The sequence below is a fragment of the Sminthopsis crassicaudata genome, chromosome 4 (assembly GCF_048593235.1).
Source record: "Sminthopsis crassicaudata isolate SCR6 chromosome 4, ASM4859323v1, whole genome shotgun sequence".
NCBI lineage: Eukaryota > Metazoa > Chordata > Mammalia > Dasyuromorphia > Dasyuridae > Sminthopsis > Sminthopsis crassicaudata.
In genome coordinates this window covers 34,341,017-34,358,443 of record NC_133620.1, presented here as the reverse complement: position 1 = coordinate 34,358,443, position 17,427 = coordinate 34,341,017, and the positions used below count along the sequence as shown (strand labels likewise).

Sequence of the window (17,427 nt, the reverse complement as noted above, 5' to 3'; positions counted from 1 at the left end):
GATTTTGAGGCAGTGAGGTGGTATAGCAGACAAAGTGCTGTAGTTAGGATGGGCGAGCTCAAATCTGGCCTCAGACGCAGACTAGTCATGTGACTCTGGGCAAGTAACTTAATTTCCTGATGCCTCGGTTTCCCCAACTGTAAAATAGGGATAATAATTATATCTACCTCCCAGGATTGTGATAATAGAATGAGATTGATTTAATTTGTAAAGCACTCACCTATACATGCTTCCTTTCCTTCCTTTCTTGTCAGGACAGTGACATAGTGCTTTAGGAATATCGTTTGAATGGGAGAGTATAGAGACTAAAAGCAGACCAATTAGGAGGTTTTAAAAATCATTTGATAAAGACCTTAACTAGGGTGGTAGATTTGTCGATGGAGAAAAGTAGGCAGATCTGAGAAATATTGTAGAGGTAGAGCTAATAAATCTACACCACTGATTGAATGAGGGCAGGGGAGAGATAAGAGTGGAGTCAAGGATGATGGCCAAGTTGGGAGCTTGGGTGACTGGAGGAAGGAATGGGAGTGCCCTTGACAGGATGAGGGAAATTAGGATGTGAGAGTTTGGGTGGAATGATAATGAGTTTGATTTTGGAAATGTTGAATTTAAGATGCCATGGGGATATCCAGAAGGAAGGGCTGAATTGGAACTAGAGAGAGAGAGCTCAAGAATTGACCTATAGATTTGGGAGTCATCTTCATGGGGCTGATGGTAGAACCTGTAGTAGCTAATGAGATTGTCAAATGAGAGTATAGAGAAAGAAAAGAGCTGAACATTTGAAAGAGGGAACATTTGGATATTGAGCCTTCAAGGGAGATTCAGAAAAGTTGATCATGCTAGTAAGCGGAAAGCCAGAGGGAAGAAAAATCCAGAAGGCTCAGAGCCAGTAGGGGTCAAAATGCCTTATATACTATCAAGTTCCCCCATCATACCTCCCTTAGAACCATTCAACACTGTGTGGATAACCACTTATTGTAGAGATTACAGGGGATGAGGGGATTTGAGTCATCCTTCAGGAAGGCATGATCTACCTCATCAGCTTAGTGATTCTGAGTCTATGGCAAAGCTGTTAGCCACTGACAATGACTGCAGTGACCATACCCCTCGATGTTAGGAACTATAAACAGGAAGAGTAGTCCCCATTTTCTGTAGAGTTCTAGAGTGGGGAGGAACATCTCCAGTTCCCCTCATAGTGTGTCCCAAGCGCATACCAAGTGCTTATTGATTAATTGATGCCTCCTTTTGCTCTTTCTGATGTCAGTTTCCCACCTACCCTTTCATCTTCCTTTCTTGGCTTTCTCCCTGTTGGGGACTGACCCAAGGAACAGATCACTGCCTCAGGCTACCCAGGCTATTCTATATAATATCTCAAAACCCCTATCTTCTCATCAGTCCAATTCTGTATAGCCTGGGTGAGTTGCATGATTCTAAAATAATTAGGGAACATTGGCTTGACTTGGGCAAATTTGCCAGAGAGTGTCATTGTCCCAAACATTCTCCTTTGGACTTTCCCCCTGCTATTCATGCATTTTTTCTTGTATGCAGAAATTTAACACCACATTTCTGGATTCTGTAATTAAGTATTTTAGTAGGGTCTTAGAGCACCCTGCAAATTCTAGGATAAAATCTCAATCCCTATTTTCCTGCTTTAAAGGATTGCTGTAAATCAAAAGCCCCTGACGGTGCAAAAATGTATTTCAGAATCTCCAAATGACTTACTTGTGGCATCCCTGCCCAGGTTCATAATCCCTTGAAAAATGTTTACTTCTCTGTTGCCTTTGGAACTCTTTTATCATTTGGATTTTGAAATAGGTTTTCCCAACCAAGAAATCTTTTCATCCTCCTAGAACCAACAGTCCACTTGGTTGATGAGAGAGGCCATGAGTCTGGGAGTGGACATGATTCTTTAGAAATATTCATTATTCTATCAAGTTGTTCTTTTTCCCATGTTCCTTCTAGTCCATCTTCTCCCAGTAGGGGAATATGGGGCTCTTCCTCCATGAATATAATCTATCTTCAGCTAGATCATAATTATTGGTCCTTTTACTGACTGAAAATCATTCCACTAAGCAGAATGGAAGCAAAAAATTTAAATTGACAAGTGTATTCACATTCATTTCTCAAGATCCCTTTCCCCAAAGTTAGGGTGTTAAGAATCATTTTGACAAGAGAATGAGAGAAGGCTAAAGGGCAGAACATTCCTTCCAATAAAAGTAGTCATTATTTCATCTTCTTTTGGGATCCAAAGTTAGACATAATCAGTGCAAGGTCCTCCCTACTCCTCCCTCTGTGTGTCTCATGAGTCAGCACTCTGCTTTATGTTTAAAGACTTATCAGGTTGCTATCACTTAGGCAGATATGAGGTGGGGGGGCCGGACGGGAAGAGGAGGAGGAGGAGGGAGGAAAGAATGAGTATTCAGAGAAAAGAATTTGCTTTATCTCTTAGGAAGCTGGACTGCTTGTGACAAAAATATTGCCCAAGCCATGCTGACATCTGTGCACAATGGTCATGTCTGTGTTTTTGATTTTAAAACACTTTTTACTCTGCAAGATTTATTTGTGGAAGCTATATTAAATAACTGATGAATTTCCCTCATATTTTCTGCATGCCTTCTACCAATGTGACCGTTGTAATTTGAAGGGTTTTTTTTTTTAACCTTAAAATTAATGAAAGTCTTTTTTTTTTTAGATAAATAAAATGACTACAGTACTAGTGCGCAATTTAAAAAATCATTCTCCTCTCAGTTAACATATACATCAGAGGATCATAATCTGGAATGTAAACTTAGTGGTATTGTTTTTTGTGGGATTTTTTTTTTAAATTTTGGTTCTAGTTTTGATTTGGGTTTTGTTGTTGTTAATTGCAATTTAATAAAATTATGTATTTTATACATTTAGAAACATTCGTTTTAGAAGGGGGGGTCCACATTTTTTCCTTGAGAATTATATTTTTGGGGTAAGAATTTTGGGGTAAAGCAGTTTGCTTTAATGAAGTATTGGGGATAAGTCATTCAATTTTTCAATATTTCAATACCCTCTTGCGTTATTTTCAGACAGTTACATAGTTCTCATAGTTTATCATTAAAATAAAAACTCTGCCCACAACAGATAGGAAAGTGTCAATAATAACTCCTACATGTGCAGGAGGTTGTTTATCCTCCCCCACTTAAGGCAGGGCCCTTGCTTGTACCACTGTGACAGAAAGAACTTGTGGAGGTCAGAGTGGTTCAGTCTTTGCCTTGGCATTATGGCGGTCAGCCTACTCATAGGAGTTCTGGAGAAGCAGGGCCCATTAACTATAAAGGAAAATTTGATATAGAGCTCCCCCAGTGCTGTCTCTGCTTCCCTTTTACTGCTTCATTTCTTCCTATAAAGTATTACTGGATTTGAAAATGGCTGAAAGTGTTGGAGCTGTTTACTGGGGTTCATCTTATCATCCAAAAGAATAAATTTTTCACTTGTTGAAGTTAAATATATCTTAAGATCATAGATTTCAAAATCAAATCAGGCCACTGAGCACAATAGCCTCGTTTATCAGATGACAAACTTAAGGCTCAAAAAAGCTAAGGAGAGATAATAAACATAAAGATAAAGATGTGAGAGTCATTTGCCTAGAGAGTTGTCAGGGCAAGTACACATTCTATTGCTAAGGAAAAGGAGGATGAGAGAGAGAGAAGAGAGCACCTAATAACACCATAAAGGCTTTGATAGATAATGAGCTAATGAAGCAAAAAAGAAAGGGTTAAAGAGGCACCAATTTGTGTCCATTTTTCAAATTCATGCCTGAATCTTAAAGAGTTCTTCAAGCTTAAATCTGTAGTCCTAGAAAAGCTATGTTACTATTTTGAACTTCTGTTTGCCTTTTTTGGTGCCATTAACAAGGCAGCTCCTCACCCAGTTATTGCTTCCAGATTGATAACTCACAAATCTATGCTGGAAGAAACCAGCCGGGGTCTTGCTAATATTGTCTCTTCTACCCTTAATAATTCCAATGACTCACGTTTCTATAACCCTTTATTTTTTTATTTATTTTTACAAAACGTTTCTATCATTCAATTTTATAAATGAGGAAACTGAGGTTCAGAAGAATTAGTGACTTCCCTAGAGTGTAATCAGGATCAAAATTGAATCTAAACACTCTGACTGCAAACCTGGCATTTTTTTAGCACCTCTTTTCCCCATCCTGTATCCCTCAACCCAAGCCATGTTTTTGTCCCAGAATCAAATGTGCCATTTAGTTTATTGTGTTGCACTAAAGTTGTTGTTCTGCAAGGTTGTTGTATGTCCATTCTCAAAGAGGACCATGAAGGTGATACCATGACATGCAAGTAAATTGGATTTAAGAGAGGGAGGGCTGGGCAAGGTCACCTGCTTCACTTTTCCCTCATCCCACAGATGTCAGTATGGCATCTGGGTCCCCTAGGCTGATATAGCTCAGGACAATTAGAGATGAGTCTGGATGCAGTCGGAGACCTTGGCCTTTTTAAGCTAAGGTCTTTTGATCTTAAATACTGGGAATAAGGGACTGACAACTAATAGGGAAAACAAGACCACCACTTTCCTCTACTGTCCATAAACTTCCCAGAGACTTTCCTTCTCTCAGAAGGAACAGTCAGACCTTGCCTATTTTTCACATTCCAACCTTTCACCTGGGGTAGCTGTAGCTCTGGTATGCAACCAAGATAGGTCAATATACTTTTATGTTGCTCCAGTCTACATTTAACACTGTTACTTTGATGTTCTTTTTTACTTTTATCACAGCCCATTAACATCTCACTTAAGCAAATTTCCTCTTTTTTCAACTTGGTACTTATAGTCAATTACTACCCCCCCCTTTTTTTTGGGGGGGGGGTGTCATGATGTTTTCCTTAAAAGCACATCTTAAAGGAGATTTTATTTTGAATTGTTGTGATTAAGCCTTTCATTCCTGACCAAATAAAATTATACAGTGGGTCCCAATTAAGAATAATGATGATAATTTAATATCATTTCCATAGTTCTTTAAAATTTACAAAGCACTTTTACAAATATGATCTCATTTTAATGTCAGGCATTGTTATTATTCTCACTTTGCAATTGAGGAAAGTGAGGGAGAAGTTAAGTGACTTGCCCAGCGTCTCTCAACTTGTCAGTGTCTGAGGTCAAATTTGAACTCACATATTCCTGACTGCGGGCTTAGCTCTCTATCCCCCGCACCACAAGTCATAAAGACTCTGTAATAACATCTAGACTGAGGATGGTAAGAGATCCACTCCGTAGAAAACACAGCTCTTTGATGTTTTATAACATAAGACTTATATACATACATAAATGTGTGTGTGTGTCTCCCCCTCTCTTCATTGCTGAGGCCGATGGAAGTGAGGATGGGGGAAGCGGAGGAGAGGATCTAGACCTTCTTTTCAGCCCAGATTTACATGTTAGGTGATTTTCCTGTATGTCTCATATGTAACCAGATATATTCATTGTTTTTCTTTTACACCTTTTGTTGCAAAAGGATACCTTCCTTGGTAGGGGAAGAACAAACAAGTTATATAGAAATGTCAGGAATATAGAAACAAAAGCTATCAACCAAAATACAAAAAGTTTAACTTTTAATAAGAAAGTTAATAAGTATAGTTACATATAACAAAAAGAAAACTTGAAACCATAAGTTGCAGTAAATTGCTCAAAGGTCCACAGAATGCACATATCTCTGTTGTAACTCTACCTTGCTTACAAGAGGTGTCCCAATTTACTGTACAGAGACCAAACATCCATCAGGATTTTAAGGATCTGTGATCTCTTCAGTCTAGGTTCTTCCTTCAGAGATGCTGATCATAATGTCTCAGCTTTAGTAGATAATCTTCAGGAGTTATCACTTAAAAACCAACTTCCTCTTCCTGATTTCCATATTATTGTTAAGGGCAATCCTCCCTGTCCCCCAGACTTAGCCTAGATGCCATCCTGGACTCACTTTATTTCATTTCCCTCCCCCACCCCAGTCCCAACCTGTCTGTTGCCAAGTCCTGTTGATTCTGCCCCCTTCTGTCCTCCAGTGCGACCTGATGCAGATCCTTATCACTTTATAGCTTCTGATTGTTCTTCCCACCTCAAATCTCTCTTCACTTCAGTCTATCTTCCACTCAGCAAAGGTGACCATGTCACTTCCATACTCAAGAAATTCCAGTGGCTCCCCATTGCCTCCAGAATCAAATATAAAATCCTGTTTAGTTTTTAAAGTTCTTCACAAGTTACCCCCTTCCTGCCTGTTCAGGCTTTGTATATCTTCCTTTTTCTCATACACTCTACTATCCAGTGGCTTCCATGCTGTTCCTGGCACAAGGTGCTCAATTGCTTGCCTCTAGGCATTTTTACTTACTACCTCGGAGACCTGGAATTTTCTCCCTTTTCACCTCCACATTTTTGCCTCCCTGGCTTCTTTCAGCTCCCAGATAAAATTTACCTCTCACAGCCTTTCCTGGTCTCTCTTAAAGCTAGCCCCTTTCCTCTGTGGATAATCTCCATAACTTGCTTTTTTTAAATTAATTAATTTATTTTCACTACCCATTGTTTTATGAATCATGTTGGGAGAGAAAAATCAGAGCAAAAAGGAAAAACCATGGCGGGGGGAGCAGAAAAAAGTGAATGCAGCATGTGTTAATTTGCATTCAGTCTCCATAGTTCTTTTTCTGGATGCAGATGGCATTTTCTGTACAAAGTCTATTGATTTTGCTTTGGCTCATTGAACCCCTGAGAAAAGAACCAAGTCTTCCATATTCTTGTTGTTATTATGTACAATATATTCCTGGTTCTGCTTGTCTCACTAAGCATCAGTCTGTGAAAATCTTTCCAGGCCTTTCTGAAATCAACATGTTCATCATTTTTTTTATAGAACAATAAAATTCAATTATCTTCTATACCACAAGTTAATCAACCAATTCCCCAACTGAAGGGCATTCACTTGTTTTCCAATTCTTAATGTTACCATCAAAAGAGCTCCTATTTTTGCACATGTGAGTCCTTTTCCCTTCTTTATAATTTCCCTTCTTTTTAATTTATAATTTCTTTGGGATACAGCACTGCTGGGTTCCATAGCTTGTTTGTAACATAGGCATTCACTGAAAACTCCCGGAGAGTGGGAACTTTTGTTGTTGTCACTGTTTTGAAGGAGGAAAGGGAGCAGCATATTGAGATATTTTTGTTCTTTATATCACTATTGTTCAGACACTTCAGTTGTGTCCAACTCTTTGTGACCTTATTTGGGGTTTCTAGGAAGCAATATTGGAGTGATTGGCCATTTCCTTCTCCAGCTCATTTCAAATGAGGAAACTGAGGCAAATGGGATTAAGTGACTTGCCCAGTTAGTGTCTGAAATCTGATTTGAACTCTGAGCTTTCTGACTCTAGGCCCGGTACTCTCTACGCCATACACTGCCCACCTGCCCTACTCTTTATATCACTAGAACTTAGTAAAGGGCTTAATAAAAATTTGTCTACTTGCCTTTGTCACCATGGTCAATCATTTGAGTATGAACTCATTTGAACTTAAGTCCTGAAATAACACATACATGTATACATTGTCACAGTTTGGGGCCTTGTGGTCCAAACCTTGAGAATATGGGACCAACCATGAAAAAAAGGCATTGGGGAAGACTTTAGTATGGAGAAAAATATATAATATAATTGTAATAGCAATGCTCCAGCCTAACTGTAACAGACTTTCAATGGACATTTTGCTTTCTTCCTTAGTACTGTGAGAAGGGCAGTGTGGAGAAGGTAGAAAGATGGTCTTAAAGGCAGAAAGGCCTGAGTTCAGATCTCTTCTTGGTGACATATAGTGACTATGTGACTCTGGGCAACCATAAAAACCCTCAATGATCTAGGTAACTCTATTGCAAAGATGATACTAACCTCCATTGGTAGGTGGAGTTTCTTTATCCAAAAGTCCTTTCTGTAATGAAATCTCAGGTGATTCCTAAACTAGCTTGGAATTTAGAATGCGTGTGTTTGTATGTGAATGAATGTGTATGGGACAGAAAGAGACTTGATGCTCATCTCTCTTTAAAAAGTTTTTCATGTGGATAAAGCACCAGCCCTGAAGTCAGGAAGACCTGAGTTCAAATCTAATCTCAGACACTTTACACATCCTAGCTGTGTGACCCTGGGCAAGTCACTTAATCTCAATTGCCTCAGCAAAAAAAAAAAAAAAAAAAAAAAAAGTTATTCATATGAAATCTTACATTTTTTTAGTTAATTAATGCAATTCAAAAAATGTATGTAACTAGTGAAATAAACCTGACGAGTTGAAGAATTACCATACATATAGGTCTTTTATTTATAATTATGTCAGAAGCATGTCTTTAGGCTCTAAGTATGGCCATGTAGGGACCAAATATGGGCCATGATTCATCATATAACAGGAAACCATTTGAAACTGGGCCCCACAAATAGGGAGAAGTCCATCCATTAGCCCCTACAGTCTTACTTTCAGCTGAACTTCTACAAGGAGCAAGGATGGGACCACAAGGAGTTTTAAAACTAAAAACAGATAGATTCAGGCCAGAATGGAAAGTCATAATATGAACAAGTTGTGATGGGGGGCCAAGGCTAAAAGATGTCTGGTAGACTAGACCACAAGAACTGAGACGTAGTTCAAAAGAGATTTCATCATCAAAGGCTGAATGGGCCCAGAGGGTCGCACAAGGCAAATTTGATTCAGGTACATTTGCCTAAATGGGAAACAGGAGGAAAGATAAAAAACACTTGCTGGTCACCAAACTTCTCCAAAGCTTGACTCCCTAGAATTAGGCTGAGGTAGCTTGAACTCTAAAATCTAAAATAGGGGCTTCGTTTTGGGGTCCTTTAGAGAAAAATCTTTGACTTAAGCTGGTTGGTGGGAATAACATGAAGGGAGACACATTTAGGTTGTTTCCAGTAGGATGAGAATAAAAAGTCATGAGATATGACTGAGCTGGGGGAGGAAAGAAAACAGAACCTGGCCTGGCTTGGTATTCCCACACCTTAGATCAGGAGAAGCAGACACAGGAGGGGTGGAGAAGTAGATTCCTAAAGGCTAAGGCAATAGCCTAGCTGGGAAATCAGTGACAAAGGAAATAGAACAGTTAATATTGAGACCAAATAGATTAGGCAAGAAGGTGTTAAGGAAGACTGGGCCCCTAAGCCTTTGTTTGATGTTTAATATTGGCATTCAACTTTAAGAAATATGACAGGTATTTCCTTTAACCTCTCCCATTGTCTGATATGAGCTCTCTTCATCCTTCATATGCTTCCTGTGTAGCATGTTTTGAAACTAGCACTTCCTTTTAAAATGTATGGAGCAGGACATGTGTTCTTATCAAGGACGAGAGAGAGAGACAAAGAGAAAGAGGGGGAAAAGAGAGACAGAGACAGAGAAGCTTCTCCTTTAATGAACTGTATTCTAGAGATTTGTTTAAAGTATATATAGATAGATAGATAGATAGATAGATATACATATATATAGATAGATAGATATAGATATAGATATATAGGACAAGTTTTGAAAAGTGAGAAGCTAAAGGGAGGAAAAAGGGGGTAAAAAAGGGATGGCAAAGTGACCTAGAAGATGGGAGATGGATTTTAAAGTCAGGATGTTGTTGTTCAGTCTTGTCCAACTCTTCGTGACCCATATGAGATTTTCATGGTAAAGGTATTGGAATGATTTTGCCATTTCCTTCTCCAGGGGATTAAAAGCAGGGACTTGACCAGAGTCATATGAATGTCTGAAACTCTATTGGAACTCAAGACTTCCTGACTCCAGGCCCAATCCTCTAACCACTGAGCCATCCAGATATCTCTAAAAGCAGTCAGGATAAGCTGAATTCAAATTCCACCTGGACAGGTTGCCTTCCATCTTGCTGCTTCAGTCAACAAAGACCTTAAATTATTGACCAGTTGGGAGAAGGAACTTCCTCACTAGAAGCTCTCCATATTTATTTAATCACTCCTCCCCAAAAACAATGGGAAGGGTCAGCAAGGAACCCATCCTCTCATCCACATACACCTTGTAGACAACAACCAGGGATCAAATGAATGGGAGAGGAAATTTAGAATAATATTATATTTTGGATATAAAACTATTATGAATAAAAGGAAAATAGTTATAATATAGGTTCTTAACATTCTGTCCTTCATTCAAATAGAATTACATTCTATTAGCCAGGTCTTCCTAAATAGCCTATTTTTGATGTTGAGCTTTCTCCTCTGTGAGTCTGGGTCCTTTGTCCCAAACCACCCGGCTCCATGGACTGGCCCACCAAGTCAACAATCGTTTATTAAATCTACTATGTGTCAAGCACTGCTAAGCTCAGGGATCTTACAATCTAAGGGGCGACAACATGCAAATAACCGTGTATGAATAAGATACATACAGGATAAATTGGAAAGAGTCAGGGAGAAGTACAAGATTTCAATGGGATTTGCAAAAGCTTCTTGTAGAAGGTGGAATTTTGGCTAGGATCTGAAGGAAGCAAAGAGGCAGAGATAAGGAGGGAGAATATTCTAAGAATGGGAGCTTTCAGCCTACTTAAGTACCTGGAAGCTGTAAACATGTTGAGTTTTCAGTTCCCCATGGGAGCGAGGCATTTGATTAAAACACCAAAGTTTAGCTATCCTGGTGAAAAAAAAACAACAAAACTACTGATCCTTATTTCTTTGTCAAAGGATTGGGAGAGGGGGGGTTTAATGCTAATAATTTCAGCATAAAATGCAAAGGGACTGATTTAATCTTGTTTTAAGGAACACTAACTTCCCAACAATTAGAGCTATTCACAGAGAGAAGTGGCTGCTTTGGATGACTAGAGGATCCTCCTCCCTAGAAATGTTCCATGAAGAGTGGATAACTATTTGTTAGGCATTTTATCTTTCAAGTACTGGCAGGAATATGGCTTCTTAAACTTTTTCCACTCATGTCCCCTTTTGGCCCAAGAAATCTTTATGTGACCCCAGTTTTGTATGTAAAATTAAACATTTATTGATAATAAATCATAATTTCATAACCCTGCATTCAGTTATGAGACCCCATTTGGGATCACAGCTCACAGCTAGGGGATAGGGTTACACAGTCTTTTGAAGGAGCCCTGTCTAATTGTGTTTTAATAATGACCAGAGTCTACCAGAATTGTCTTTTCTCACCTAGGTAAATGGAGAGCAAATATAAGAAGACAGAGCTGGATAAACTCCTCCAGAGTAACACCCACCCACCCAAACACACACACACACACACATATGTAGCCACAATGGTGGCAAGGTATATAGTGCACTGCACTTGCAGTCAGCTTGGGTGCAAATCCCAGTTCAGACATATAGTTTTATGTCTCTAATCAATCACCCAATTACTCAGTACCTCAATTTTTCCATCTGGGAATGGGGTGAGGTTGTTCTTTATGGCATCTCTAAGGTTCCTTCCAGATATAAATCTATGATCCTTTAAGGATGTTAATGGGTTGATTTCCCAGTTTTAACAACACAGACGAGTCCTTGGGGCAGCATCATTTGAAAATATCATTTCTATATTTCAGGTTATGCAAGACAAGATAATCTGTCTCCCCAAAACCATACAACCTTCTCAGAACAACTCTTCCCTTCCTAACGCATCTCACACCATTGACACTTCAACACCACTGCCTCCACCGCCACCATCTGCCAGCCCTGCAACTGTGGAAATGAAGGGACGAAAGACTGACTTGGACCTGCAGCAGTATAGTTTTATAAACCAGATATGTTATGAAAAAGCCCTCCACTGGTATGCTAAGTACTTTCCTTACCTCGTCCTCATCCACACCCTCATCTTCATGCTTTGCAGTAACTTTTGGTTCAAGTTCCCTGGCTCCAGCTCCAAGATAGAACACTTCATTTCCATTCTGGGGAAGTGTTTCGACTCTCCTTGGACCACCAGGGCTTTATCTGAGGTATCTGGGGAGGATTCTGAAGAAAAGGACAACAGGAAGAACACCTTGCAGAAAACATCTTATCCCTCCCAAACGCCGACTGATACCACTTTGGTCAAATCTCAGTCATTAAAGTCCATACCTGAGAAGTTTGTGGTTGACAAGACCTCTGCTGGGGCACTGGATAAGAAGGAAGGCGAGCAAGCTAAGGCCCTATTTGAAAAGGTAAAAAAGTTCAGGATGCACGTCGAGGAGGGAGACATCCTTTACAGCATGTACGTCCGCCAGACTGTCCTCAAAGTGCTCAAATTCCTGATCATCATTGGTTATAATAGTGCCCTGGTTCCCAAAGTCCAGTTTACGGTCAGCTGTGACATTGACATTCAGGACATGACGGGGTATAAGCATTTCTCTTGCAATCATACCATGGCACACTTATTCTCAAAACTTTCCTTTTGCTACTTATGTTTTGTAAGCATATATGGACTAACGTGCCTTTACACTTTATATTGGCTTTTCTATCGGTCTCTAAAAGAGTATTCTTTTGAGTATGTGAGGCAAGAGACGGGAATTGATGATATACCCGATGTCAAAAATGACTTTGCTTTTCTGCTACATATGATCGATCAATACGACCCTCTCTACTCTAAGAGATTTGCCGTGTTTCTGTCTGAAGTCAGTGAAAATAAATTGAAACAGTTGAACTTAAATAATGAATGGACAGTTGATAAACTGAGGCAGAAACTACAGATGAATGCCCAAAACCGCCTGGAGTTACCACTGATCATGCTCTCGGGCCTTCCAGACACCGTCTTTGAAATCACCGAACTGCAGTCTTTGAAACTTGAAATCATCCAGAACGTCATGATTCCAGCCACCATCGCCCAACTCAGCAACCTCCAGGAGCTCTCTTTGCACCAATGCTCTGTCAAAATCCACAGTGCTGCTTTGAGCTTCCTGAAGGAAAACCTGAAGATTTTGAGCGTCAAGTTTGATGACTTCCGGGAATTGCCGCCCTGGATGTACAGCCTCAGAAATCTGGAGGAGCTCTACTTGTATGGTTCTTTGGGTCACGACATCTCCAGGAACATCACTCTCGAATCTCTGCGGGACCTTAAAAACCTGAAAGTTCTCTTACTCAAAAGCAACATCCCCAAAATTCCTCAAGCTGTTGTGGATGTTTCCAGCCACCTCCAGAAAATGTACATCCATAACAATGGGACCAAGCTTGTCATGCTCAATAACCTGAAGAAACTGGTCAACCTCACAGAGCTGGAGCTGGTCCACTGTGATCTGGAGCGCATCCCCCACGCCATCTTCAGCCTGCTGAGCCTCCAGGAGCTGGACTTGAAGGAAAACAACCTCAAATCGATAGAAGAAATCGTGAGCTTTCAGCATTTACGGAAGCTGACGGTTCTCAAACTCTGGCATAACAGCATTACCTACATCCCGGAGCATATCAAAAAGCTCACCAGCCTGGAGCGCCTGACTTTTAGTTACAATAAAATAGAGGTACTGCCTTCTCACCTCTTTCTATGCAACAAAATCAGACACTTAGATCTGTCTTTCAATGACATTCGGTTTATCCCACCGGAAATAGGAGTGCTACAGAGTTTACAATACTTTTCCATCACTTCTAACAAAGTCGAGAGCCTCCCCGATGAATTGTATTTCTGTAAGAAACTGAAAACTTTGAAGATTGGAAAAAATAACTTATCAATCCTTTCACCAAAAATTGGGAATTTAGCATTCCTCACCTTTTTGGAGGTCAAAGGGAATCAGTTTGAGGTCCTCCCTCCAGAACTTGGTGACTGCCGGTCCCTGAAGCGATCTAGCTTTATTGTGGAAGATGCACTGTTTGAAACGCTACCTTCTGATATCCGGGAGCAAATGAAAGCAGAGTAACTTATTTTTCTTCAAAGTTTGACTGATTATGCTTCTACCAAATACATTATAAATAACTAGGTAGTCTAATGCCTTTACTATTTTTTTTTTCTTTTTCACACAAAACAAAATGTACAGACAGATTTGAAGTAAGGAGTATACATATATTTTTTAATAAAAATTTACTTGTATTTTTTCAATGTTAATATTTTACATTTTTATTTGTCCTGGATACTAATGTACCTTTATTATTATTTTGTACTGGCAAAACCAGATAGTTCCATCTGCTGGTTTTGGGGGTTTTGTTCTGTTTTGTTTTAAGTTCAGTTTATTCACAAGGAAAGAAGGAAGTTTGGAAATGCAGCACATTGTGGATTATTTGCAATTGATGAAGGGTATTTTGCTAAGAGCAAATAAGTCCATCTTTCCGTTGTTTGATAAACCGAGTAGTCTTGTAAACGACGCAGGTCATTTTCCTCTTACCATCTGGCTTTTCCCTAGACAACAAGATTCATTGGTTCTCCTTCTCTAAAGAATTAGAAAGAATTAAATTTAATTAGAATTAAAGAACCAGATTCATCGGTTCTCTTTCTGCTCAGATAAAACTGAAGTCAGTGAGCACAGTAACTAGAGGCACATAGATTTTAAAATCGCCTTTAAGTCCTCATTGCATCCCATAACCCCAAACAAGATGGGTGAGATTACAGAAGAGTTGTGATTGCCTTTGAATGGTGCAAGATTGTATGTGATAGAAGAAAACCATCTTCAGTGACAGTTGTCATGGGGTAAATAGAGTTGAATGGATTTGTACTTTTTGACAATTATTTTTAGAAATCAGATTTTTCAATTGAAATTCTCAGTAGTTTGTTTATCCTTTCGATCTTAACACTGCTGTGCAGCAAGGATAAACAACCTTTGACAGTCTTAATTTATTTTAATATTCTAATTGGTAATAGAATTAAAAATCACAAAATTAGAAGCCTGCTTTTTCAGTAACTCAATCATCTGCAAAATCTTAATATGTAGGTGCATTAAATAGGAACTATGCTCTAGAGCCAGTGAACTCCACTGGTTTTTTCCTTCCTGTTGGGCTGTGTGGCAGTCGTTATCTATTTAAGTTTTGCCTCTTGCCCCCAAATAAATGAAAGACTATAAAATAATCTGTTTATGTATTAAGCAATTTCCCTCCAAACCTTTCTTTCCTGTAAACATACCAATGGCCACCGGTTAACCGTTCAGGCACAGGAAACGTATCTGCTGTGCTTGACTTAAAGCAGGATCTAATTCTAAATAGTTCTGTTCCCCCTTTTTTTTTTAAAGTGTGAACAAATTGTTAAGTGATTTTCACTTAGCAGATTTTGCCTGATGATGGTCAATATTGGCCCTATCTATTCTTGCACTTAGCAATGCAGAAATATTTGGATCTCTGTGTGAAAAATGCCGATGGACTCGAGCTTTGTAATAAGAAGATACAAAAATGGTATTTGCATATGTTGTGATTGGTCATGAGACTTTTGTCATAGTACCAAATTTTCATTGCACTGAGCACTCACTGGTCCAAGAAAGCTTCTCTGACTTTATATCAAAGTCAAAAAGGAAAGTGATGGCCTCAAAAAACTTGCTTTAAAAACTAGTTGTTCAACAAATAATTCAGTGGCTTATTGTTAATCTGCTATGGACTGCATCAATAGGAACTGTTCAGCGTGCATCTGTATCACTGTTTCTACTTTCCCGTTGGGTGCCATATTGAAGATACCCTTTGCATTGTTCTATTCACCTAAGGATCTAGCCAAAGTGATGTTACAGGGCCTACTGAATATTCAGTGTTTCTGAGTGCCAACTGGTCAGCTCACTTATGTGAGGCCAGGAGTGAGGGTTAAAAAACCCTGTGTGTTTGAAGTGGTCTTGTGTTTACATTTCCTCCCCACTTAACCATTCACTTCCAGAATGTTGTTGTGATCCATATATACACTGGTTGTGAAGATTGTGTTGTATTTAGAAATGTGATGTACTTCTGTGATCTGAATATTTTTAAACTTCCAGGGAAGTAGGTTTTTTTTTGTTTTAGTTTTGGTGGAGTTTGTTTGTTTGTTTTTTTGGTTACTTATTATTATTATTATTATTATTTTGGCCACTGAGAAGAACAAACCAACCTTATTTCAGAAGTCAGGACCCCAGTGGAATCTGGGAAGGGGGTGCTCAATTTTTTTGAACTATAGGCATAGGTTTGCTTTTACATGCAGCCCTTTCAAGAAAAAAAAAAAAAAAAAGTGCCATCAAATTTAAAAGCTTCTTTAAGCAACAATTCAGCTTTCTAGGTCTATAAGTATTTATTAAGCACTTGCTGTGTGCGTGAGACATTTCTATGACTTATACCAATTTTGGCAGGATTATAATGCCAAATCAGCCTTGCTTATATTTCATTTGTAAGGGAGATATTACTCCCTTACCTGCCAAAATAAGTCTGATAACAATAATAATAATCTTTAAACTGGTTTTTAAAATGGAATAGCATGAAGCCTTTCAGCTTTGGCCTAAAAAATAAATGTGTAGATATTTCTTTGGGGGCAGAGGTAGGGGCCTTCCCCACCCACAGACATACAATACACAGACCTAGATATTCCCTGATTTTCTTCTCTTTTTTAGCTTTCTAATTTCCCAGTTCATATTTATTAATTAAAAAAAAAGTTTGGCCTTTATTAAAGAAAACTCAGGTAAATAAGTAGCTTGGCTTTCCAAAGGCCATTTTAGTCATCTGCGGGGTCCATTTATGCCCCCATTTTCAGCATTTTAAAAGTGCTCTTGATAGAAGTGAATAATAAATTGTATTTCCCTTCAAAAGGACCTATACAAGGCTACCTATGTAAATATACAGGCACCCTCTGTTTTCTGCTGCTTAAACCTTGATACTCACACAATGGTGAAAGCTTTTATATAGAATAACGCTCCAAGAGCAGACGTTCCTTTCTTGATGAATTGATTGGAACAGCACATATGCTGCATTTCCAAGTGAGACTGTCTATGAATTAGCTCAGCAATGGTTCTGTAGAAGTCTGATGTTCTTGATCCCATGACCTCTGACTGCAAGATTTTGGAGGGTAATTAGAGAAACTTTTGGATCAGATGAACACAATTGTCACTTCTGCCATTTGCAACATGGTCCCTAAGTCCATTAAATCACCTATGGTGCTAATCTAAACTGGTCTTCACAATTCATGCTGTTATACATTCATGATAAAGAAAAGAAAAATGTTATTTTAAATATCTCCTCTGCTAATTCCTAGAGAGGAAGTGTAGTTCAATGGAAAGAACCCTGGCTTTGCAGAGGACTTATATTCAAATAGTGCCTCTGATGGTTAACACCTGGACAACATGGGACAAATCATTTCACCTCCCTGGTGATCAGTATCACTGTCTGAAAAGTGAGAGTATTGGACTAAATATCCTGAGAGTTCTAGTTCTGGATCTATGAGCTATGCGCATGGAAGGGTCAAGCCTTGGGTCAATAAAGCTCTGGGTTCAAGTCCTTCCTCTGTGAGCTAGCTTTACAGCTGCAGGCAAACCAATTTAACATCTCAGTGCTTCCAAGCAACTCTAAGATGACAAGTACTGGGAGAGAGCTATGGGAGGTCCTG

At 39.1% G+C, this 17,427-nt stretch overlaps 1 protein-coding gene across 1 annotated transcript in view; it reads left to right on the top strand.

Annotated features, from left to right (window-relative positions):
• The window catches only part of LRRC8C (leucine rich repeat containing 8 VRAC subunit C), a 99,385-nt gene extending 82,343 nt beyond the window's left edge, over positions 1–17,042 (top strand). Inside the window, exon 3 of the mRNA XM_074266283.1 lies at positions 11,540–17,042. Coding sequence (XP_074122384.1) covers positions 11,540–13,813 — 2,274 coding nt within the window. The 3' untranslated portion in view covers positions 13,814–17,042. The remainder of the gene's footprint in view (positions 1–11,539) is intronic.
• Positions 17,043–17,427: the final 385 nt, after the last annotated feature.